The sequence below is a fragment of the Stenella coeruleoalba genome (genome assembly GCF_951394435.1).
Source record: "Stenella coeruleoalba genome assembly, chromosome: 12".
NCBI lineage: Eukaryota > Metazoa > Chordata > Mammalia > Artiodactyla > Delphinidae > Stenella > Stenella coeruleoalba.
The window spans coordinates 29,191,089-29,217,037 of record NC_137158.1 but is presented as its reverse complement, the minus strand read 5'-3'; the positions used below and the strand labels follow the sequence as shown (position 1 = coordinate 29,217,037).

Below are 25,949 nucleotides of genomic sequence, written 5' to 3'. Positions count from 1 at the left end.
TTTGAAGATTAGCAAGCAAAAAGAATTGTTAATAATGGACCCACTTATTTTACATTTAAGGTTTCAGGTGTGATCAGTTCTGTACACTACAGACCCCAGTTTATCAGCATAGAACTCACAATACTATTATTCATCTATTTATATTACACTGCCTTAAAAGTTTCACTAATTCTAGTAATTATCATTAATTAAACATTAACTTGTCCTTATATTAGGAAACAAAGTTTTCCATTCTTTACAAAACAGAATTTATTATACTTCATCTAATTATTAAAAAAATCGATGCAGAACATCAATACAACAGAAATCACACAAAAATACTATAAATAAAACCATCTTATGGTTTCGTCCTGTAATTCTACAAATGAAGCAGATAAGCCAAGAAGGTGAAGTAATTAATATAAGATTCCAGAGCTACTCAACTGGGACAAGAACTCCAGTCTCACGGTTCCTGGTCTATTTGTTTTAGCGCAAGGCCAAGAAATTGTTCTAAAAGTTTTGGAAACTATTACCCTGTCTGGTTCCAAATTTTTCTGATCATCATATATACAATCTGAAGCACAGAGAAATCAAGTAAGTTGGCGACTATACCTCTTGGCCACATTCTCCTTCTACACAGAAGTTTTAAGCAGAAAAACTAAGCTATCTTCATGCATCAGAACATTTTACTTTACCTTTAAAAAACCTCCTGAAAGTACTAAAATTGCCAGCTCTCCTGAGTTGTGAAGGCCTCTTATTTCCCATCTTCCAGGATTATAGTAGGCCCTGGACAAAAGAGTGGCCTTTGGACCTGTTCTGTGGAAAATAAATCGTATTTATCCAGTCTCAGACCTGATGCCAGAACCTGCAGGTCTGTCTACTTGCAGATTTCAAGTACCAATAAAAGTTCACTGAATGAAACTAAGGGACATGGCAGATGACAGCTCTTGCCAGTCAGATAATTTAAGAGATGCAGGATTGTAAAGTAGAAAGAGAAGTCTTCATTGACAGGAATAACAACAACAACAAATTCTTGCATATTCAGCTATTTCTCTTTCCCTAGAGTCCCATTTCTATTCCCCAATAACTACAGAGTCTTTAAGCTGCAAAAGGAATATTAAGATAAAACTAATTTTTCATATTTTTATTTGGAAATAAATATTTCAGCTGTGATCCATATTATCTCTTAAAAAGCTTACTCAATTACCTGTACTGGACAAATCAGCCTGTGTTCCATTAGGCTATACAAACTGCAAGAAGTCTCAGAGTAAATGAAAAACTTTAAGCAATTTTTAAAAGTGATAGCAACCTGAGAACTCAGGGTAAATAGTCTCTAGTTAAAAGATACTCTAATTCATGTTTTCAGTAAGATTTGCAAACACATTTGCATTGAAAAAGAATAAACTTGAAGAAGAATGAACAATCTGAGAAGCAGAATTATTAGACATGAAAATTAATGTGCAAGGACACAGAACAGCAGAGTGGATAATGCAAAAAACTAAGCCAGTATCATGAAGCTAAGATCATGAATAAACATTCCTTTTACACTTCACTCTAAATGATTCTTGTATTACATATTAGTTCTCATATAAAGTGCCTTGTTTCTAGACTCTGTATTATGTTTCACTGATCTCTTTGTGGATACTGATGCTAATGCCATACTCTTAATATCTGCCATTTTTAAATACATTTTAGTATCTGCGAAGACACATTTTGAATGTTTAATAAACATTTTTAAAAAGTCTATCGTTTTTCTTACACATTTATAAACTTTAGGGATAGCCTGTCAAATTCTTCATTTAAAATTTCACTGAAACTTTTAACTGGGATTGCATTAAATTTATAAAGTATATTGAAAATAAAATACAAATATTAGAGAATGGCCACTTTTACAATTTTGGATCTTCCCATAAAATTCATGTTTCTCCATTTATGTAAGTCTTTCATTTCCTTCAATAAAATGCCAAAGATATCCCTGTATCTACTGCTAATGTTATTTTCAATGTAGTTTTTCCCATATTTTCTCCTGTAATATAGGAAACCTTCTGGCTTATATATTGGGTTGGGCAAAAGGTTCGTTCAGTTTTTTCCAAACGATGGCTCTAGTAGTGATTAGTTGTCTTCAACTTCATTCGAAACAGTTTTGTTAGATTGTGTTGTGACAGCTGTCATATCAATGTGAATTAAAAAAAAAAGTATCAAAATCGGTGAACTTTTGTGTAGCCATTTTAATATTGGAGATGGAAGAAAAAAAGCAACATTTTCAGCACATTATGCTTTACTATTTCAAGAAAGGTAAAAACACAACTGAAACGCAAAAAAAGACTTGTGCAGTGTATGGAGAAGGTGCGGTGACTGATCCAACATGTCAAAAGTGGTCTGTGAAGTTTCGTGCTGGAGATTTCTTGTTGGATGATGCTCCACAGTTGGGTAGATCAGTTGAAGTTGAAAACGATCAAAGCAAGACATTAATTGAGAACTATCAATGTTACACCATGTGGGAGACAGCTGACATACTCAAAATATCCAAATCAAGTGTTGAAAATCATTTGCACCAGCTTCGTTATGTTAATCGCTTTGATGTTTGGGTTCCACATAAGTTAAGCAAAAAAAAACCTTCTTGATAATATTTCCACATGCAATTCTCTACTTAAACATAACCAAAACATTCCGTTTTTAAAATCTATTGTGATGGGCAATGAAAAGTGGATACTGTACAATAATGTGGAATGGAAGAGATCGTGGGGGAAGTGAAATGAACCACCACCAACCGCACCAAAGGCCAGTCTTCATCCAAAGAAGCTGATGTTGTGTATATGGTGGGATTTGAAGGGAGTCCTTATGAGCTTCTTCTGGAAAACCAAACAATTAATTCCAACAAGTACTGCTCCCAATTAGACCAACCGAAAGCACACTCAACGAAAAGCGTCCAGAATTAGGCAACAGAAAACACATAATCTTCCATCAGGATAACACAGGACCATATGTTTCTTTGATGACCAGGCAAAAACTGTTAGAGCTTGGCTGAGAAGTTCTGATTCACCTGCCATATTCACCAGACATTGTACCTTCAGATTTCCATTTATTTCAGTCTTTATAAAATTCTTTTTTTTAAATACATCTTTATTGGAGTATAATTGCTTCACAATGCTGTGTTAGTTTCTGTTGTACAACAAAGTAAATCAGCCATGTGCATACATATATCCCCATATCCCCTCCTTCCTAAGCCTCCCTACCCCCATCCCAACCTACACTTCTAGGTCGTCACAAAGCACCGAGCTGATCTCCCTATGCTATGCTGCTGCTCCCCACTAGCTATCTATTTTACATTTTGTAGTGTATATATGTCAACGTTACTCTCACTTCACTCCATCTTCCCCTTCCCCCCACCCCCGTGTCCTCAAGTCCATTCTCTATTTCTGTGTCTTTATTCCTGCCCTGCCACTAGGTTCATCAGTACCATTTTTATTAGATTCCATATATATGCATTAGCATATGGTATTTTTCTTTTTCTGACTAACCTCACTCTGTATGATAGACTCTAGGTCCACCCACCTCACTACAAATAACTGAGTTTCGTTTGTTTCTTTTTATATTTGAGTAATATTCCATTATGTGCCGCATCTTCTTTATCCATTCATCTGTTGATGGACGTTTAGGGTGCTTCCATGTCCTGGCTATTGTAAATAGTGCTCCAATGAACATTGTGGTACATGTCTCTTTTTGAATTATGGTTTTCTCAGGGTATATGCCCAGTAGTGGGATTGCTGGGTCATATGGTAGTTCTATTTTTAGTTTTTTAAGGAACCTCCATACTGTTCTCCATAGTGGCTATATTAGTTTACATTCCCACCAACAGTGCAGGAGGCTTCCCTTTTCAGCACACCCTCTCCAGCGTTTATTGTTTCTAGATTTTTTGATGATGGCCATTCTGACCAGTGTGAAGTGATACCTCATGCAAGTTTTGATTTGCATTTCTCTAATAATTAGTGATGTAGAGCAGATGTTCATATGCCTCTTGGCCACCTGTATGTCTTCTTTGGTGAGATCCATTTAGGTTTTTGGCCCATTTTTTAATTGGTTTTTTTTTTTTTTTGGATATTGAACTCCATGAGCTGTTTGTATATTCTGGAGATTAATCCTTTATCCGTTGTTTCATTTGCAAATATTTTCTCCCATTCTGAGGGTTGTCTTTTAGTCTTGATTATGGTTTCCTTTGCTGTGCAAAAGCTTTCAGTTTAATTAGGTCCCATTTGTTTATTTTTCTTTTTATTTTCATTATTCTAGGAGGTGGATTGAAAGAGATCTTGCTGTGATTGATTTATGTCCAAGAGTGATCTGCCTATGTTTTCCTCTAAAGGTTTTTTTTTTTTTTTTTAACATCTTTATTGGAGTATAGTTGCTTTAGAATGGTATGTTAGTTTCTGTTTTATAACAAAGTGAATCAGCTATACATATATCCCCATATCTCCTCCCTCTTGCGTCTCCCTCCCACCCTCTCTATCCCACCCCTCTAGGTATAGTGTCCAGTCTTACATTTAGGTCTTTAATCCATTTTGAGTCTATTTTTGTGTATGGTGTTAGGGAGTGTTCTAATTTCATTCTTTTACATGTAGCTGTCCAGTTTTCCCAGCACCACTTATTGAAGAGACTGTCTTTTCTCCATTGTATGTTCTTGCCTCCTCTGTTGTCAATTAGGTGACCATATGTGTGTGGGTTTGTCTCTGGGCTTTCTATCCTGTTCCACTGATCTATATTTCTGTTTTTGTGTCAGTGCCATATTGTCTTGATTACTGTAGCTTTTTAGTATAGTTTGAAGTAGGGTTGCAGGATACAAAATTAATGCACAGAAATCTCTGGCATTCCTATAACACTAACAATGAAAACTCAGAAAGAAAAATTAAGGAAACGATCCCATTTACCATCTCAACAAAAAGAATAAAATACCTAGGAATAAACCTACCCAAGGAGGAGAAAAACTTGTACTCAGAAAACTATAAAACACTGATGAAAAAAATCAAAGATGACATAAACAGATAGAGAAATATACCATGTTCTTGGATTGGAAGAATCAATATTGTGAAAATAACTATACTACCCAAAGCAATCTACAGATTCAATGCAATCCCTATGAAACTACCAATGGCATTCTTCACAGAATTAGAACAAAAAAATTTACAATTTGTATGGAAACACAAAAGATCCTGAATAGCCAAAGCAATCTTAAGAAAAATGGAGCTGGAGGAGGAATCAGGCTCCCCAACTTCAAACTATACTACAAACCTACAATAATAAAATTCTCTTAATGGAAAAAATTTTAATTCCCTGGAAGACTGTAAAAGGCACCTGAAACAGTTCTTTGCTCAAGAAGATAAAAAGACTTGGGAAGATGGAATTAAGAAGTTGCCTGAAAAACAGAAGGTAGTGGAACAAAACAGTGAATACACCTGTGCTGATGGCTTCCTAAATGCAGCACCTATGGAACATCCAAACAGACAAGTGCTCCTGCAACTGAGACAGGTCTGGCTTTAGCAGCTGTGGGCTTTATGGGCACATTCACATGAGGGTTGGGCCAGGCCAGAGTCTGAGCAGCCTCCATAGCTCCCACAGCAGGTCCAGGTGAACAACTATTGCATGTGCTGGGACCTGACCTCAGTGGATCTGCACCAGTGGTCTGGTGAAAACTACACCTGAGAGTCAACAGGGCCATTTGCTGGCATACCCACAGTTATGATGGGACTGACAGCAGTGCCAACAACAGTGTACTTTGTGAGCCCGCACAACAGGCAAAAGGTGACATAACAGAGCACACTCACAGGTGAACATCTCCAGAGGAGGAATACTCAAGAGGCTTCTCTCCCAGTGGAAGTGCTTCAATCCCACCTACCTCTCACTGCAGATCAGAAACACAGCTAAGAAACAGATCTGCGGGCCTATACTTCAACAACTAAGGAGAATACCATGCCCCTGACAGGGCAGTGACAACCACAGAGCAAAGGGGAGGCCCCACTCGATATCCACCTTACACACCAGGGGGAAGACATCAGAAGCAAGAGGAGCTATGATCCTGCAACATGCATAAAGGAGACCACAAACACAATAAGTTAGCCAAAATGAGATGACAGAGGAATCTGCTGCAGACGAAGGAGCAAGATAAAAACCTACAAGAACAACTAAATGAAGAAATAATGAAAAAGAATCAGAATAATGATAGTAAAGATGATCCGAGATGTCAGAAAAAGAATGGAGGCATGGATTGAGAACATGCAAGAGATGATTAATAAAGACCTAGAAGAACTAAAGAACTAACAGAGATGAACAATACAATAACTGAAATGAAATATACTCTAGAAGGAATCAGTAACAGAATAACTGAGGCAGAAGAACGGATAAATGAGCTGGAAGACAGAATGGTGGAAATCACTGCCGTGGAACAGAATAAAGAAAAAAGAATGAAAAGAAATGAAGACAGTCTCAGAGACTTCTGGGACTACATTAAACATACCAACATTCGAATTATAAGGGTCCCAGAAGAAGAAAGGAGAGAGAAAGGGCCTGTGAAAATATTTGACGAGATAACAGTCTCAAACTTTCCTACCATGGTAAAGGAAATAGTCATCTAGTCCAGGAAGTGCAGAGAGTCCCATATAGGATAAACACAAGGAGGAACACACTGAGACACATGTTAATCAAACTAACAAAAATTAAATACAAAGAAAAAATATTAAAAGCAACAAGGGAAAAACAACAAAAAACATACAAGGGAATCCACAGGTTATCAGCTGATTTTTTAGCAGAAACTTTGCAGGCAAGAAGGGAGTGGCATGATATACTTAAAGTAATAAAAGGGAAAAACCTACAACTAAGAATACTCTACCTAGCAAGGCTCTCATTTAGACTTGACGGAGAAATCAAAAGCTTTACAGTCAAGCAAAAGCTAAGAGGCTTTAGCACCACAAAACCAGCTTTATGACAAATGCTAAAGGAACTTCTCTAGGCAGGAAACACAAGAGAAAAAAAGAGGAAGGGAAGAAAAAAGACCTACCAAAACAAACCCAAAATAATTAATAAAATGACAATAGGAACATACATATCAATAATTACCTTAAATGTAAATGGATTAAATGCTCCAACCAAAAGACACAGACTGGCTGAATGGATTCTAAAACAAGACCCATATATATGCTGTCTATAAGAGAACCACTTCAGACCTAGGGACACATACAAACTGAAAGTGAGGGGATGGAAAGTAATATTCCATGCAAATGGAAATCAAAAGAAAGCTGGAGTGGCAATATTCAATCAGAAAAAATAGACTTTAAAATAAAGACTGTTACAAGAAACAAGGAAGGTCACTACATAATGATCAAGGGATCAGTATAAGAAGAAGATATAACAATTGTAAATATATATGCAGCCAGCATAGGAGCACCTCAATATATAAAGCAAATGCTGAGAGCCATAAAAGGGGAAATAATAGTGGGGGACTTTAACACCCCACTTACAACAGCGGACAGATAAACCAGACAGAAAATTAATAAGGTAACACAAGCTTTAAAGGACACGTTAGTCAAAACAGACTTAATTGATATTTATAGGGAATTCCATCGGAAAGCAGCAGAATACACTTTCTTCTCAAGTGCACATGGAACATTCTCCAGGATAGATCACATCTTGGGTCACAAATCAAGCCTCAACAAATTTAAGAAAATTGAAATCATATCATGCATCTTTTCTGACCACAATCCTATGAGATTAGAAGTCAATTACAGGAAAAACACTATAAAATACACATGGAGGCTAAACAATATGTTATTAAATAACCAAAAGGTCACTGAAGAAATCAAAGAGGAAATCAAAAATACCTAGACACAAATGAGAACAAAAACACGCTGACCCAAAAACTATGGGATGCAGCAAAAGCAGTTCTAAAAGGGAAGTTTACAGCAATACAATCTTACCTCAAGAAACAAGAAAAATCTCACATAACCTAAAGTTATACCTAAAACAGCTAGAGAAAGAAGAAAACCCAGACTTAGTAGAAGGAAAGAAAAATCAGAGTAGAAATAAATGAACTAGAAACAAAGAAAATAGTAAAGATCAATGAAACTAAAAGCTGGTTCTTTGAGAGGATAAACAAAATTGATAAACCTTTAGCCAGACTCATCAAGAAATAAAGGGAGAGGACTTGAATCAATAAAATTAGAAATGAAAAAGGAGACGTTACAATGGACAAAACGGAAATACAAAGGATCATAAGAGACTACTAAAGTCAACTATATGCCAATAAAATGTACAACCTTGAAGAAATGGACAAATTCCTAGAAAGGTACAACCTTCCAAGACTGAACCAGGAAGAAACAGAAAATATGAACAGACCAATCACAAGTACTGAAATTGAATTAAAAAACTCCCCCAAAACAAAAGTCCAGGACCAGATGGCGTCACAGGTGAATTCTAGCAAACATTTAGAGAAGAGCTGACACCTACCTTTATGAAACTCTTCCAAAAAATTGCAGAGGAAGGAACACTTCCAAGCTCATTCTATGAGGCCAACATCACCCTGATACCAAAGCCAGACAAAGATATCACAAAAAAAGAAAATTACAGGCCGATATCACTGATGAACATAGACACAAATGTTCTCAACAATATACTAGAAAACCGAATACAGCAACACGTTAAAAGGATCATACATCCTGATCAAGTGGGATTTATCCCAGGGAGGCAAGGATTCTTCAATACAGTATGTGCAAATCAATCAATGTGATACAGCACATTAACAAACTGAAGACTAAAAACCATATGATCATCTCAATAGATACAGAAAAAGCTTCTGAAAAAGTTCAACACATTTATGATAAAAACTCTCCAGAAAGTGGGCATAGAGAGAATCTACCTCAACATAATAAAGGCCATATCTGACAAACCTACAGCAAACATCATACTCAATGGTGAAGATCTGAAACATTTCCTCTAAGATCAGGTACAAGACAAGGATGTCTACTCTCGCCACTTTTATTCAACATACTATTGGAAGTCCTAGTCATGGCTGTCAGAGAAGAAAAAAAAATAAAAGGAATCCAAATTGGAAAAGAAGAAGTAAAACTGTCAATGTTTGCAGATGACATGATACTTATACACTGGGATTCCTAAAGATGCTACCAGAAAACCACTAGAGCTCATCAAGGAAATTGGTAAAGTTGCAGGATACAAAATCAATACATAGAAAGCTCTTGCATTCCTATATGCTAACAAAGAAAGATCAGAAAGAGATATTAAGGAAACAATCCCATTTACCATTGCATCAAAAAGAATGAAATACCTAGGAATAAACCTACCTAAGGAGGCAAAAGACCTGAACTCAGAAAACTATAAGATGCTGATAAAAGAAATCAAAGATGACACAAAGAGATGGAGAGATATACCATGTTCTTGGATCGGAAGAACCAATATTGTGAAAATGACTACACTACTCAAAGCAATCTACATATTCAATGCAATCCCTACCAAATTACCAAGGGCATTTTTCATAGAATTAGAACAAAAAAATTTTACAGTTTGTATGGGAACACAAAAGACAACACAAGCAATCTTGAGAAAGAAGAGCGGAGCTGGAGGACGAGGCTCCCTGACTTCAGAATAAGTACAAAGCTACAGTAACCAAAACAGTATGGTACTGGCACAAAAACAGAAATACAAATCAACGGATTAGGATACAAAGTCCAGAGATAAACCCACACACCTATGGCCACCTAATCTATGACAAAGGAGGCAAGAATATACAATGAAGAAAATACAGTCTCTTCAATAAGTGATGCTAGGAAAACTGGACAGGTACATGTAAAAGAATGAAATTACAACACTCCATAATACCATACACAAAAATATACTCAAAATGGATTAGAGACCTAAATGTAAGACCGGACAGTATAAAACTCTTAGAGGAAAACACAGGCAGAATACTCTTTGACATACATCTCAGCAATATCTTTTTTGATCCACCTCCTAGAGTAATGAAAATAAAAACAAAAATAAACAAATGGGACCTAATGAAACTTAAAAGTTTTTGCACAGCAAAGGAAACTATAAACAAAATGAAAAGACAACCCTCAGGATGGGAGAAAACATTTGTAAATGAAGCAACTGACAAGGGATTAATCTCCAAAACATATAAACAGCTCATGCAGCTCAGTAACAAAAAAACAAACAACCCAATGAAAAAATGGGCAGAAGATCTAAATAGACATTTCTCTAAAGAAGACATACAGATGAACAAAAAACACATGAAAAGATGCTCAACATCACTAATTATTAGAGAAATGTAAATCAAAACTACAATGAGGTATCACCTCACACTGGTCAGAATGGCCATCATCAGAAATCTACAAACAATAAATGCTGGATAGGGTGTGGAGACAAGGCAACCCTCCTGCACTGTTGGTGGGAATGTAAATTGGTACAGCCACTATGGAGAACAGTATGGAGATTCCTTAAAAAACTAAAAATAGAGCTACCATATGACCCAGCAATCCTACTACTGGGCATATACCCAGAGAAAACCATAATTAGAGAGGATGCATCTCGATGTTCACTGCAGCATTATTTACAATAGCCAGGAAATGTAAGCAATCCAAATGTCCATCAACAGAGGAATGGATAAAGAAGATGTTGTGTATATATACAATGGAATATTACTCAGCCATAAAAAGGAATGAAATAATGCCATTTGCAGAGACATGGATGGACCCAGAGATTGTCATACAGAGTGAAGTAAGTCAGAAAGAGAAAGACAAATATCGTATAATAGCACTTACATGTGAAATCTAGAAAAGTGGGATAGATGCACTTATTTGCAAAGCAGAAATAAAGTCAGAGATGTAGAAAACAAACTTATGGTTACCAAGGGGAAGGAAAGGGGTGGGATGAATTGGGAGATTGGGATTGAAATATATACACTACTGTATATAAAATAGATAAGTAACAAGAACCTACTGTATAGCACAGGGAATTCTACTCAATGCTCTGTGGTGACCTAAATGGCAAGGAAATCTAAAAGAGTGGATATATGTATCTGTATAACTGATTACTGTACAGCAGAAACTAACTCAACATTGTAAAGCAACTTATACTCCAATAAAAATTAATAGAAAAATAAACAAAATAAAAGAAACCCTTTATCAAGTTAAAGAACAATTTTTATTAAGAGTTTTATTAGTAATGAGTTTTTATTTCCTCAGAAGTTTAGTATCAAGATGATCATGTTTTATCTCTTTTAAATAATCAATTAAGTCTTATTTACTTAACACTTACATAATGTTTACCATGTGCCAGACACTAAGGGCTTTACATATATTACCTCATGTAATCTTTATAACCATTCTGTAAGGTAGATTTTGTTACTTTTTCCAGTGAGAGATGAGGAAACTGAGGCATAAGAGTTAAATACACAGCTACTAAGTGCTTGAGCCAGGACTGAATGTGGGAGATTTGGATTCAGATTTCGTACTCTTGAATCCCCTCTTAGATTACTGCTAATAAACACTTCTCATATATAAGTTTTCTTCAGGAATTTTGCATATATTTTCATTAATGAGATCACTGTATGAATCTCTTTTTTGTGCTATCCTTTAATGTTTGAATCAGAACTGTGTTATCATTATAGAATAAAGTTGCAAGTCTTCTCTGGTAGCCAGTCTCCGAGATGGCCACCAATGCTCCCCATCTCCTGATATTCATAACCTGTGCAGTTGCCTCCCACATTGCACCAGGGTTGGTTTACCAGCAGATAAACCAATAAAATAGGGCATAAGTGACAGTCACTTTCTAAATTAGGTCAAAACACTGCACCTCCTGTACTGAACTCTCTCTTTCTCAAATCATTCATTATGGGGAAGCCAGCTGCCATGTATTAAGGAGACAGTCCTGTGGACAGGCTGCCCGCAAACTAAGTCCTGTATATCTGAAACACTGTAAATCAACCATACTTCAATCAAAAAAAAAAAAAAGTACTAAGTCCCATTCCAACAGCTAAAAGAAACTGAGGTCTGTCAACCACCACATAAGAAAACTTAGAAGTAGATCCTCTAGGCCTCTGATGACTATAGTACCAGCCAACAACTTGATTATAACCTTCTGAGAAATCCTGAACCAGACTCACCAGGCTAAACCACTTCCAGATTCCTGACCTTTAGAACTTGCATGAGATATAAAATGTTTGTTGTGTTAAACTGCCAAGTTTTGGGGTAATATGTTATACAGCAATAGATAATGAGTAAACTTTCCACTGTATTTCACTATCACAAAAATCAACCAGTTCTCAAAGGTTGAACAGAACTGACAGGTAAGATCTGGTGCTTTGAGAAAGACATACACTCAATAAAACTTCAGAATTTTTTCTAGGATGTAAGTCAATTTAGATTTTTTAAACTTCTCTCTGTACAAAAAGTAAAATTTTTTTGTATTTTCCAAGAATGCTGTCTATTTTTTATATATTTTAAATATGGTGATATAAAACCTTAAGTGCTCTTCTATCCCTATAGATCTATTTCCTTTCAATTTTTGATATTATGTCTTCTCTGTGTTTTTCTTTTTTAATCTTGCCAGTGGTTTGTCTATTTTTTTCTTCCCCACAGTGGAAAAATAATTTTTCCAGGCTACTGATTTTGAAGGTTTTGTATTTTATTTAACTAAGTGCTTACTTCATCCTTATTAATCCCTCCTTCTAATTTTAGTTTATTTCATTATCCATGTCCTACTGGTATTGATAATCTCAGTGCTATTTATTTTTAATCATCCTAATTTTTCACTTTTGATCTTAAAAGAAGTGTTATTTTTAGTTATAGTGTTATAATTAAAATTTTAGACAATTTTTTACTTTTTAAATGTTTATTTTGGCCTTATTTTTAATGTTCAGTTATACTGAATATGGTCAGAGAATGCAGACCATATGGTTATATTTTTTGTGAATTTATTAAGATTAATGTTGCTAACTATCACGTAACCAATTTTTGAAAAGTATCCTTGGATTTTAAAAATGATTCTTATTCTCTTGCTATTCATTATAAAATTTCCTTTGCGGTGCTATTCAAAATCCTTTTCATCATTACTTCTATTTGTTTCCATGATTCATTAATTTCTGAAAGAAATAAATAGAAGTTTATACTTTGAGAAATTTCCCCACATTTGTAACATGCCTTACTATCTGGGTAGAATATACTTGGTCTTACAACTGTCTTCAGACTTTCGCCTGCATTTTTTATGTACCTGGGTGTGTATGTGTTTGTGTGTGTATGGGTTATACAAGGTTTAAATGAAATACAGATTTTGACAAATTTTTAAGCAGCAATTTGTCTTCTAACTACTTTAGAAATATTTAAATTCATATGGTTAACAAAACTTGTTTTTAGTAAATCTTTGACATCCAAGATACTTAGACATGTTAATCTCACTAATTACTGTATTATCTTCATAAAAACACTGCGATTTTCTTTCTTTCCTGCTAAAATAAACAGTAAGTATATGAATATAAAACATATACAGAATAATAGTAAGGAAACTTTAATAATAAGCTATGATCTAGATGAGGTTTAGAACTCAGAAATTTTTTATGAAAAAATGTATTATTAGAAAAGATTCTAGGGCTTCCCTGGTGGCGCAGTGGTTGACAGTCCGCCTGCCGATGCAGGGGACATGGGTTTGTGGCCCGGCCTGGGAAGATCCCACATGCCGTGGAGCGGCTAGGCCCGTGAGCCATGGCCGCTGAGCCTGGGCGTCCGGAGCCTGTGCTCTGCAACGGGAGAGGCCACAACAGTGAGAGGCCCGCGTACCGCAAAAAAAAAAAAAAAGATTCTAAGTCACTTTCACATCAAGTTTTAATTAAAACAACTACTCCAAAAATTATAATTACTATCCTCATATCCAAAAGGATAGTTCACAAGTATTTTATTTTATTATCAATAATACCTTTAGAGGTTCTAGTTCAAGATGGCAATGTAGGGGGAGCCTTAACTTACCTCCTCCCAGGGACACACCAAATCTACAACTATATAAGGAACAATTTTCTCTGAAATAAACTCCTACATACTGGGTAAACAAAAAAAGACTGATGTTGAAATGGGTAGGAGAGGCTGAGACACAATCTAACCATAAACTCCACTCCTGGCATGTAGACCCATAATCAGGAGGGAACCCACAACTCTGAGCTTCTTCCTGAGGAGCACAGGATGTGAAATCTACATCTGGCACCCCAACTTTTAAGACCTGCACCTGAGAGACAAGCACCCAAAACATTTATATTTGAAAGTTAACAGGGCTGTTGTCCATGAGACACACAAGGCTATAGTGAACTGAGAAACATACTTAAAAGGCTCATGAGGATTCGCTATGCCTACACCCCAGGGCCCAGCACAAAGGCAGCCAATTAAAATGCCTAGTCTTTCTGTAAAAGAGACATATGCTTATCTTACAGCTTCGGCTTAAGTGGCAGGCACCTAATTTAAGGCATACCTAGAAGCTTACTGAATACCCTCCAAAGACCAAGGAGCCTCCCCCATCTCACTCCAGGTCACCTTATCTTCCAGAAAGAAGCTTGTATATGCATCTGATGGCCTGGTTTTTGCAGCTGCTGCTAAGTAAGGGGGCACTACCTCGATCACCTGGCTCTGGTGGCCAGAGTGGTGGACATTTATGAGTTCCATAGGACTGAAACAAAGAGAAAGAGTTCGTAACCAGCAACAACCCACAGGACAAAGCAGAGAGGCAATAGACAGGCACCTAATCTTTCTGTAAAAGAGGACTAAAATCCTATTTTCATAGCTTTGGCCTGAGGGGAAGACATCAAATTAAACACACATCTAGGGGCCAACTGCAATCTTGTGCAGAGACCAGGGAAAGAAGTGGGCACCTACTTTGCAAACACCCTCCACCCAGCCCCAGGTCGTGGTAATCTTTGAGAATGGAGCTTCTGCCCACATTTGGTGCACCAGCTTTTGTGGCTTCTGCCCACAAGAAATAACCCTTGATAGCCTGGCTCTGGTGGCTAGTGGGTATTGTATTCATGGGTCTAATGGGATGGCATAAAGGAAGAAACGGTTCTTAACTATCATGCAGGGCTCAGTACAGAGGAAGCAGAATGAAATATCCATCTCCCAGGCTTCCATGGAAAGAGGTATATATGTATAACTTAAAAGTTGCTGCCCGAAGTCTGGCTTCCAATCAGCCTGAATTTAGGTGCTGACTGAGATCCTCCCTTTTAGGACACTGGCAGGTCTTGGGAAACCCTCAACGGCTGGGAGCCACTAAGAACCAAGTAGGTGGTTTGGACAATCACAAGGATATGAGAGACAGCCAAGAAATAGGACAGGGTTAAACGTTAAGGTTCATCTCCTACATGAGGCAACGCCTTCAAGACTGGGAGAAGAGGTTGTTTCATCTAATACATAGAACCAACACAAAATGTCAGGGAAACTGAAAAAACAAAGGAATATGTTCCGAATAAAAGGACAAGATAAAAACTTCAGGAAAATACTTAATGAAAAAGAGATACATGATTTACATGACAAAAAATTCAAAATAAGTAATAAATATGCTCACCAATGTCAGAACAAAACATGAAAGAAGTGAGAATTTTAAGAAACAGAAAATAAAGGAAAGTACTCTACAGAAATGATGAAGTTGAAGAATACAACAACTGTACTGACAAATATGAGGGTTCAAAAGCAGATTAAGAGCAAAACAAAAGATCAGTGAACTCAAAGACAGGACAGTTTAACTCCTCCAACTAGAGCAGCAAAAAGAAAAAGGAATAAAAAAGAGCAAAGATAGTTTATGGAATTTATGGGAAAACATCAAGAGGACCATTATTCGCACCAGGTTCCCGGAATGAGGAGAGAAAAAGGGCAGAAAATTTATGTGAAGAAATAGTGGCTGAACACTTCCCTAATTAGGGGAAGGAAACAGCATCCAGATTTATTTATATATATAATATAAATAAATCATCAAAAGTTAAAAGCAAGGACAGACTGTATGAAGAAGCAAGAGAAAAACAACTTCTTATACACAAGGGAATCCCCAAAAGACAATTAGCATATTTTCCAGCAGAAAAATTGTAGAAGGATGTGGCATGATATATTTAAAGCTCTGAAAAAATTAAACTGCCAACCAAGAATACTCTACATGGTAAAGTTATCCTTCAGAATTGAAGGAGATATAAAGAGTTTTCCAGAAAAATAAAACATAGAGTAATGACCAATAGCCCAGTCCTATAAGAAATGTTAAAGGGATTTTTTAAGCTGAAACAAAAGGGTGCTAGACAGTAACAGGAAAAAAATACAAATATATAAATCTCACTGGTAAAAATTAACATACAGTAAAATTTAGAAAAACCTAATGTTGTAAACGTGATAAATTAATCACTTATAGAAACACTAGTATGAAGGTTAAAAGACAAACAGTAAAAATAACTATAACTGCAATAATTTGATAGTGAATATGCAAGATAAGATGATGTAAATGGTGACTTCAAAAATATAAAATGGGGGTAAGTAAAAATGTAGAGCTTTAGACTGTTACCAAATTTGTTATTGACTTAAAACAGACTATTATAAATATAAATTGTTTTATGTCAGCATTATGGTAACTACAGAGCAAAAACCTAGATTAAATATACAAAAGATAAAGAGAATGGAATCTAAGACTGCCACTACAGAAAATCATCAAATCACAAAGTAGGAGATCAAGAGAAGTAGAGAGGAAAAAAGAAATTACAAAACGGCTATAAAACAATAAACAAAATGGCAATAACCCCATACCTATCAATAATTAAGTGTACATGGACAAATTCTGGGAAAACAAACAAACAAGCAAGCAAAAAACCCAGAGAATAGCTAAACAGATTTTTTAAAAGTCATCTATATCTTACCCACAAGATGTACAAACACATGCAGTCTGAAAACGAAGGGATGGAAAAATATATCCCATGCTCTTGGAAACCAAAAGAAAGCTGGGGTGGCAATACTTACATAAAACAAAGAAGAACATACAACACACTGTAATACGAGACAAAGAACAAAGTAGGTCATTACATAATGATAAAGGGATCAATACAATAAGAGGATATGACATTTGTAAATATTTATGCACCCAACATAGGAGCATCCAAATATAAAAGCAAATATTAAGAGACCTAAAGGGTAAAACAGCCATACAATAATAATAAGGGACTTTAATACTCCACTGACAACGCAAATGGATATATTCTTAGAAACATACCACCTTCCAAGGCTGAATCATGAAGAAACAAAATCTGAGCAGACTGATTACTAGAAGGGAGATAATCAGTAATCAAAAACCTCCAACAAACAAATCCAGAATCAGACCGCTTCACTGGTGAGTTCTACCAAATATTCAAAGAAGAATTAATACGAATCTTCTCAAATTCTTCCAAAAATTAGAAAAGAAGGGAACACGTCCAAACTCATTTTATGGGACAAGCATTACCCTGACACCAAAACCAGTCAAGACACCACAGTAAAGAAAATTACAGGCCAATATTCATGATGAACAGAAATGCAAAACTCCTCAACAAAATATTAATAAGCTGAATTCAACAATACAACAAAAGTATCATATGCTCTGATCAAGTGGAATTTATTCCAGGGGTGCAAGGATGGTTTAACACCCTCAAATCAATCAATGTGATACACACCATTCACAAAATAAAGGATAAAAAGTCATGTGATCATCTCAACAAAGCAGAAAAAAGCATTCAACAAAATTTAACACCCATTCATGATACAAACTCTCAACAAAGTGAGTATAGAGAAAAAGTACTTCAACAAAATAATGGCGATATATCACAAGCCTCCAGCTAAAATCATACTCAAGGGAGAAGAGTCGACTGTTTTTCCTCCATGATCAGCAACAACTCAAGGATACCCACTCTCACCACTTTTATTCAATAAAGCATTGGAACTCCTAGCCAGAGCAATAATGCAACATCAATAACAAATGAAAGGCATCCAATTCAGAAAAGGAGGAGTAAAACTGTCTCTATTTGCAGATGACACTGTGTGACATAGAAAACTCTAAAGATTTTATCAAAAAACTGTTAAAATAAACCAATTCAATAAGCTTGCAGGATACAAAATCAATATACACAAATCACTTGCATTTGTATTCACTAATTATGAACTCAGAAAGATAAATTAAGGAAACAATCCTATTTATTGTACAACTGCATCAAAAAGAATAAGATACCTAGAAATAAGCTTAACCAAGAACATGAAAGATCTGTACACTGAAAATCATAAGATGTTAATAAACGACATTAAAGAAACAGAAATAAATGTTAAGATAGCCCACACTCATGGATTGGAAGAATTAATTTTGTTAAAATGTCCATACTATCAAAAGCAATCCATAGATTCAATGCAATCCCAAAGGCATTTTTCACAGAAATAAAACATACAATCCTAAAATTAGTATGGAACCACAAAAGACCCTAAAGCCAAAGCAATACTGAGAAAAAAGAACAATGCTGGAGGCATCACACTCCCTGATTTCAAACTATATTACAAAGCTATACTAATCAGAACATAAAAACAGACACATAGATCACTGGAACAGAATAGAGAGCCCAGAAATAAGCCCAGGCACCTCTGGTCAATTAATAACAAAGGAGCTAAGAATATACAATGGGGAAAGGACAGTCTTTTCAATAAATGGTGTTGGAAAAACTGAGCAGCCACATGCAAAAGAATGAAACTGAACCACCATCTTACACCATACACAAAAACTACCTAAAAATGGATTAAATTCTTAAGCATAAGACCTGAAACCATAAAACTCTTAGAAGAAAATAAAGGTAGTAAGCTCCTTGAAATTAGTGTTGGTAATGATGTTTTGGATTTGACACCAAAACCAAAACAACAAAAGCAAAAATAAACAAGTGGCACTACATCAAAAATGCTTCTATACAGCACATGAAACCACTAACAAATGAAAAGGTAACATAATAGATGGGAGAAAATATCTGCAAATCATGTATCTGACAAGGGGTTAATATGCAAAATATATAAAGGACTCCTACAACACATTAGCAAAAAAAAATCTGATTGAAAAATGGGCATAAGTTCTGGATAGACATTTTTCCTAGGAACACGCACAGATGGCCAACAGGTACTTGAAAAGGTGCTCAACATCACTAATCATCAGGGAAATGCCAATCAAAACCACAATGAGATATTACCTCATACCTGTTTGAATGGCTATTAACAGAAACACAAGAAATAAGAAGTGTTAGCATGTGGAGAAAAGGAAACCCTTGTGAACATAAATTGATGCAGCCACTATGAAAACAGTATGGAGTTTCTTAAAATAATTTAAAATAGTATTATATTTTCCTGCAATTCCCCCTCTGGGTACTTATCCAAAGGAAGCAAAAAGACAAATACCATATGATCTCACTTATATATGGAATCAAAAACAAAACAAAGCAACACCAAAAAACCCCACAAAAAGAAAACATAAACAACCAATTCATAGATACAGAGAACAGATCTGTAGTTGCCTGAGACAGGGGGTGGGTGAAGTGGGTGAAGATAGTTAAAAGGCACAAACTTCCAGTTATAAAATAAGTAAGCCTCCAGGATGTAAAGTACACCTTGATAACTACAGTTAATAATACTGTATCGTATATTTAAAAGATGCTAAAAGAACAGAACTTAAAAATTCTCATCATAGGAAAAAAAAAATTGTAACTACATGTGGTGATGGAAGTTAACTAGACTAACTGTGATAATCATTTCACAATATATACATATATCAAATCATTATGTTGAACACAAACTAATCTAATGTTATATGCCAATTACATCTCAATAAAATAAATTAAATTAAATACCTTCAGATTATATTTATGAGCTTTATCCAAAATAGTTGGTACCAAGTTATCAGTAGGTTCTCCATTCTCATCATTTGAGTCAGGTGGGTACCAAGATAGGGCTAGTACACCTAATAGAAACAACCAAAAAGAAAAGAAAAATAAACACAGGAACAGAAATGAGGTATTGTTAAAAAAATAAAGGTATTGGTAAAAAATACAGGTATTGTTAAAAAAAAATACGGCAGAATAAGGACCAAATTGTTAACAATAAAAAGAAACATATTCTCAAATAATGTTGTTTTGTTACTTTACTTAGATACCACTTAAGTTTATTTGATTACTTTGTATACTCAATACTTTAAACTTTTTATCAGGCATCGGTATCTTCTAATTAATTAGTAGATTTTACTTTCTAGAATAAGTTTTATATTTACAGAAAAATTATACAGAAAGTAGTTTCTATCTTCTCCTCTGCTACTCACTCTGCTACTCACATCCCCCCATGCCACACAGTTTCTGTTAGTATTAACATCTTACATTAGTATAGTAAACTTGTTACAACTGATGAACCAATGTAGGTATATCATTAACTAAAGCCCAGAGTTTACATTAGGGTTCCCTCTTTGTATTGTACAGTTCTATGGCTTTTGACAAATGTATAGTGTCATGAACTGACTATTACAGTAACACACAGAATAGTTTTACAGCCCTCAAAACCCTTTGTACTCCACTTATTAATCCCTCCTCCATGTCCTTCCTCAATCCCCCAGAAAATAACTGATCCTTTTACTATCTCTATATACTTTGCCTTTTCCAGAATGTTATGTAGGTGGAATCATAAAGTAACATTTTCAGACATTTCTTATACTCTGAAATATGCATTTAAGTTTCATGTCTTTTTAAGACTTGACAACTCATTCTTTTTATTGCTGAATAATGTTCCATTGTATCAGTGTGCCACAGTTTGTCCACTTACCTATTGAAGACATCTTGGTTTCTTACAATTTTTGGCAATTATAAATAAAATGGCTATAAACATTTATGTGCAGATTTCTGTGTGGATCAATATCACTTAACAGAAGATTCAAGAAATTTTTTAAATTACAGTTTATCCCTGTAGTACCTACTTACTTTTGAACTGATAAACTACAAAAAGAAAGTTTTAGAAACAATAAGCCTGCAAAGAAATTACTAACTGGAGAGGGAAATCTTTGAAATCAACTAATCCAAAGCCTCATTACATATATAAAGAAGCAAGAGGCCACTAAAAGTATTGTACTAATTTCTAAATCATTTAACAGACTCTTTCAGACAAGGAGGAAAATGCAATGTTATCAAAAGACAAGCATGTGGAAATACAGAAAAGGCAAGGTTAGAAACTGGCATAGAACTAAATTTTAAGACTTAAATTTGTGTTAACTATGTCATGTATAAACAGCAGTCCCATCTAAAGACAAAACAGAACTTCTAGGTTAACAGAAAAAAAAAAAAGATACCTGTCCCCTATACAATCTGAAAATAAAAATAGCAATAAGAACACAAAGAGATAGAAAAAAGAATCTATAATATATGGGGCTTCAGGGGAGATTCTGGCTACCTAAGAAAGCAGTCATATGGAAAAACAATGTTGATGAGAAAAGTGTCGGAAGACAACTGATCAAATATTCAAGCTGCCTACTTCTCCAGCTTATAAGAAGGACATCACCAATGAAAAGTGACAATAAAGATTTTCTCAACATGGGACCTATGAAAAAATCCTGCAAAAAAAATGGTGAAAAAGAACATGGGAAAACATTATAAAGGAGAAACATACAAAAGAAATATTATGCCATAGAGCTCAGGAAAATTATGAACACAGCATGCTTTGATGAAATTAAAAACAAGATTCCTGTTTCTAATAGATTAGGTTACTTAGACCAACATTCCCAACAAAAACAAATTATTAAATAAGATATGGGAACAAAAAACTTCCAAAAGCCAAAGAGCTGAAGAGAGTAAAGAATTACCTGTCTAAAATAAAGTGAAAATGTGAAGTCAGAGAAGTAACTGAGAAAGGAAGTCAGTCTGCCCTAAGCATAATTAGGAGAAGTAAACCAGCCCTCAAAATCAGTGGATTAAATCCCGGGTGGACAATGCTTGGGAAGTCCTCTAGCTTGAAAGGGAATTTAAGGTGGTTAATATTTTCTACTGTACAGCACAGATATAGAATATTTTCTATATCTACAAGCACAGATATAGAATATTTTCATTATCACAGAAAATTCTATTGTACAGCATTGCCAGTATTCTGATTCTCTAAACACCTTATCAACTTGTTCTTCTCCAATGATTTTTTTCTTCCTCCCTATCCTTGCTGAAGGTATACTCTAAGGCTTGGGGAGAATGTTCTCTGTTCTTCCTTATCCTCTTACTGTGTTTCAGTCAATTATCACTTCCACATGTTGAATTATACCCCCATATTGTGCTCTACAATCCAATTTATCTTTGTACGGTGTCTTCTGGGCTGTGTCACTCATGAGCTTTGAATAAGTAATGGCCTGGGAACCAAGCCAATGATGGTCCTACTCCTGAGGAGAACTGGCCTATTTAAATGTTAGTGAATCCTTCACAGTAACCCAAAAGGTTTCTCTAAAATATGTAAACCAAGTATCATTTATAAATAAAATCTTTTACTGTGTATTTCTACCACTCCAATTGCTAAGGGAAAAGGGATACTCTTTAAAGTCCATTCTTAGAATATGAGCATATTAAATGCAGACCACTTCATAATGATCACATCCTCCCTCCGCAGCACTTACCACTGGATCCTCAATATAACTGATACCCAAAAATATTTTTGTTAAGCAAAATGCTTCTAAACAGGGTAATAGTTAAAAACACAGGTAGGAAACCAGACAGACCTGGAGAATCCAGTCCCAATTCTGCCATTTGATAGATGTTTAGCTTCAGGTAAGTTTGTCTACTTAAGTTTTCACATTTGTAAAATGGGAATAAATTCAGTTCATAACCTAAAAGACTGTTTTAAAAAGTATACATGAGAGAATGAACTATGAAGAGTAAGACCTCCCCCAAAAAGTGATTAAAAAAAACATTTAATAACAAGAAGACAGTAAAACAGTATGTAAATTTGTTACCTCAACAGAGCTTGTGATAGCTTCTTTTACATATAGGGAACTTAGTGCTTCTTTCAAACATCTCAAACATTCTTTCAAACTAAAGATTTAATAGAAAGAAAGCAAGCCCATTTCCAGGCATACACACAATTATGCAGGATGACAGTTTCAAGAAAAATTATAAGACGTAAAAAAGCAAGAAAATTAATGCACATTCAAAACAATCAATAGAGCCAGACTCAGATCTGAAATAGATGTTGAAATCACTAAACAAGGAATTTTAAATTACTATTATGATTAAATGTTAAAAGATCTAATGGGAAAGATAGTCAACATGTAAGGTCAGGTGGAAAATATTAGCAGAGAGATGAAAACTAAAAGAATCAAATAGAAATGCTGGAAATTATAAAAATATTAAAAGAGATGAAGAATGCCTTCAACAGACTCATGAACAGACACAGCAGAGCTGAGGAAAGAGTCAGGTAATTAAGCATGTCACAAGAAATTATCATAACAGAAATGTAATTAGAAAAAACGACTGGGGGCAAAAAACAATAAACAATGCATCCAATACCTCTGGGATAAATATCAAAGTTCTAACATACATGTAATTGAAAGCTCAGAAGTAAAAGGTATATATAGAGAAATAACAGCTAAGAATTTTGCAAAGTTAATGACAAAAAGCAAGAAATTCAAGAAGCTCAGAGAACACAGAGAAGGCTAAATACCAAAAAACAACAACTAAAGATATATTAAAACTGCTAAAAGTCAAAAACCAAGAAAAAACATTGCATAGAAAGTCAGAGAAAAAAGACAGATACATACAGAAAAATTAAGATATAAAAAGATGTTTAAAAATTACAGCATACTTCTCATAAGAAACCATGAAAGACAGAAGACAATGGCATAATATTTTTAAAGTTCCAAAAGAAAACAAATAAAATACCCCCAAATCTGCCCATTGAGAATTCTGTAGCAGATGAAGTATCATTCAGATAAAAGATACAAACAAGATGTAAAAAACTTCATTGCAAGCAGATTAGTATTACAAGAAATGGTAAAGGAAATTTTTGAGGGAGAATGAATGTGATACCAAACATCCACTTGGATTTACTCTAAAAAATGAGGAACACTGGAAATGTAATAAAGGTGAAATAAACACTCTTGTGTTTATTTATGTAATGAAGGTGAAATAAACACTCTTTTTTTGTCTTTTACTTTTAATTGCTTTATAAGATGACCAAATGTTTGAAGCTGTGGTCAGCAACACATTGCCCATGAACCAAATCTTGTGGCAGAACTGAGTAGTTACAAAAACAACGTGGTACATAAAAATCAAAAATATTTATTGTTACCTGGTCCTTCACAGAAAATGTTTGCCAAGCTCTGGTCTATAATAGGAGTAGTGTATAGTGCTTTTTCTAATAGAAGAATTATAACAACATTAGCAAAAAGTATGGGAAGGAAAAACTGGGAATATACTGTGGTGAGGTCCTTATACTACATATGAAGCATGTATTATTTGCAAGTAGACTCATTACACATAAAGATATATTTTGTAAACCTTAGGTTATCAACTAAAAAAGAAAAAAATTAAATACTAAGCAAAGAGTAGACACTAAATGTAATCATAAAAAAGTATGAAATTCCTAAAAATCTTATATGTTCTGGTATAATGTTATAAGTCATAATTCTAGTTATTACTTTAAAATGTATATCTCAGAAATAACTAAATTTCCTTGTCAATTGCATTATGAACTTTCGTCAAAAAAAAGAAATAGGAAGAGACTGAAAAGATAGTAGATTTCAATCAATCCAACTATATAAATAAATCATATTAGGTGCAAACAGTCTAATCATACTGATTTAAACACAGAATTTTCAGATTGGATTTTAAAAAAGCAAAACCTAACCATATGTTGTGTCCAAGAAAACCACTTTAAGTATAAAGACAAAGATAAGTTAAAGGTAAAAGAATGAAAAAGGATACACGAGGCAAACATTAATCAAAGAGAGCTGGAGTTGTTATAGCAATGTGAGGCAACGTAGACTTCAAAACAAAGAATATTACCAGCAATAAAGAAGGATTATTTCATAACAAAGGACTTAGTTATCCCCAAAGATATAATAGTCCTAAATATTTATGTACTTAAAAAAAGACCTTCAAAATATATGAAGCAAAAACTGACAAACCTGAAAGGAGAAATAGATGAATCCACAATTCTACTTGGAGACTTCAAAACTGCTTTATCAGTAACTGATAAAACAAGCAGAAAATCAGAAAGGATAAAGAAGATCTGAACAATACTATCAAGAACTTGAACTAACTGACATTTATAAGATAGCCCATTCAACAGCAGCAGAACACACATTCTTTTTCCAGAGAATCAATGAAACCAAAAGTTGGTTCACTGAAAGAGTCAACAATAATAATCAAACTCTATAAATACTCACAGGAAAAAAGTGAGAAAAGAAGCAGAAATCTTTTGGCAACATCTATATAGACACCATATACTTTAAAAGCATAAGAGGGCTTCCCTGGTGGCGCAGTGGTTGAGAGTCCGCCTGCCAATGCAGGGGACACGGATTCGTGCCCCGGTCCGGGAAGATCCCACATGCCGCGGAGCAGCTGGGCTCATGAGCCATGGCCGCTGAGCCTGCGCGTCCGGAGCCTGTGCTCCGCAATGGGAGAGGCCACAACAGTGAGAGGCCCGCGTACAGCAAAAAAAAAAAAAAAAAAAAAAAAAAAAAGCATAAGAAAAATAATACACACGGCTCTTTGCCCAAAAAACTAACAAATTAGATGAAATGGACCAGTTTTTTCAAACATAAAAGTACCCAAACTCACTCTAGAATAAATAGATAACATGAATAGTCCTATGTCTATTAATGACATTTTGTAGTTAAAAAAAGAATGAAATCACCAGCCCAAGAAGATTTTGCAGGTGAATTCTATCAAATAGGTAAGAAAA

At 35.0% G+C, this 25,949-nt stretch overlaps 1 protein-coding gene across 7 annotated transcripts in view; it reads right to left on the bottom strand.

Annotated features, from left to right (window-relative positions):
• The window catches only part of MANEA (mannosidase endo-alpha), a 157,651-nt gene that overhangs the window by 104,490 nt on the left and 27,212 nt on the right, over positions 1 to 25,949 (bottom strand). For 6 of the 7 annotated variants that reach the window (XM_079939386.1, XM_079939390.1, XM_079939387.1 and 3 more), the window contains one exon: positions 19,883 to 19,992. In XM_079939386.1, the coding sequence (XP_079795512.1) occupies positions 19,883 to 19,992 (110 nt within the window). Of the gene's footprint in view, positions 1 to 19,880; positions 19,993 to 25,949 lie in introns of those variants that run through there. The other variant, XR_013830808.1, reaches the window with a different exon arrangement.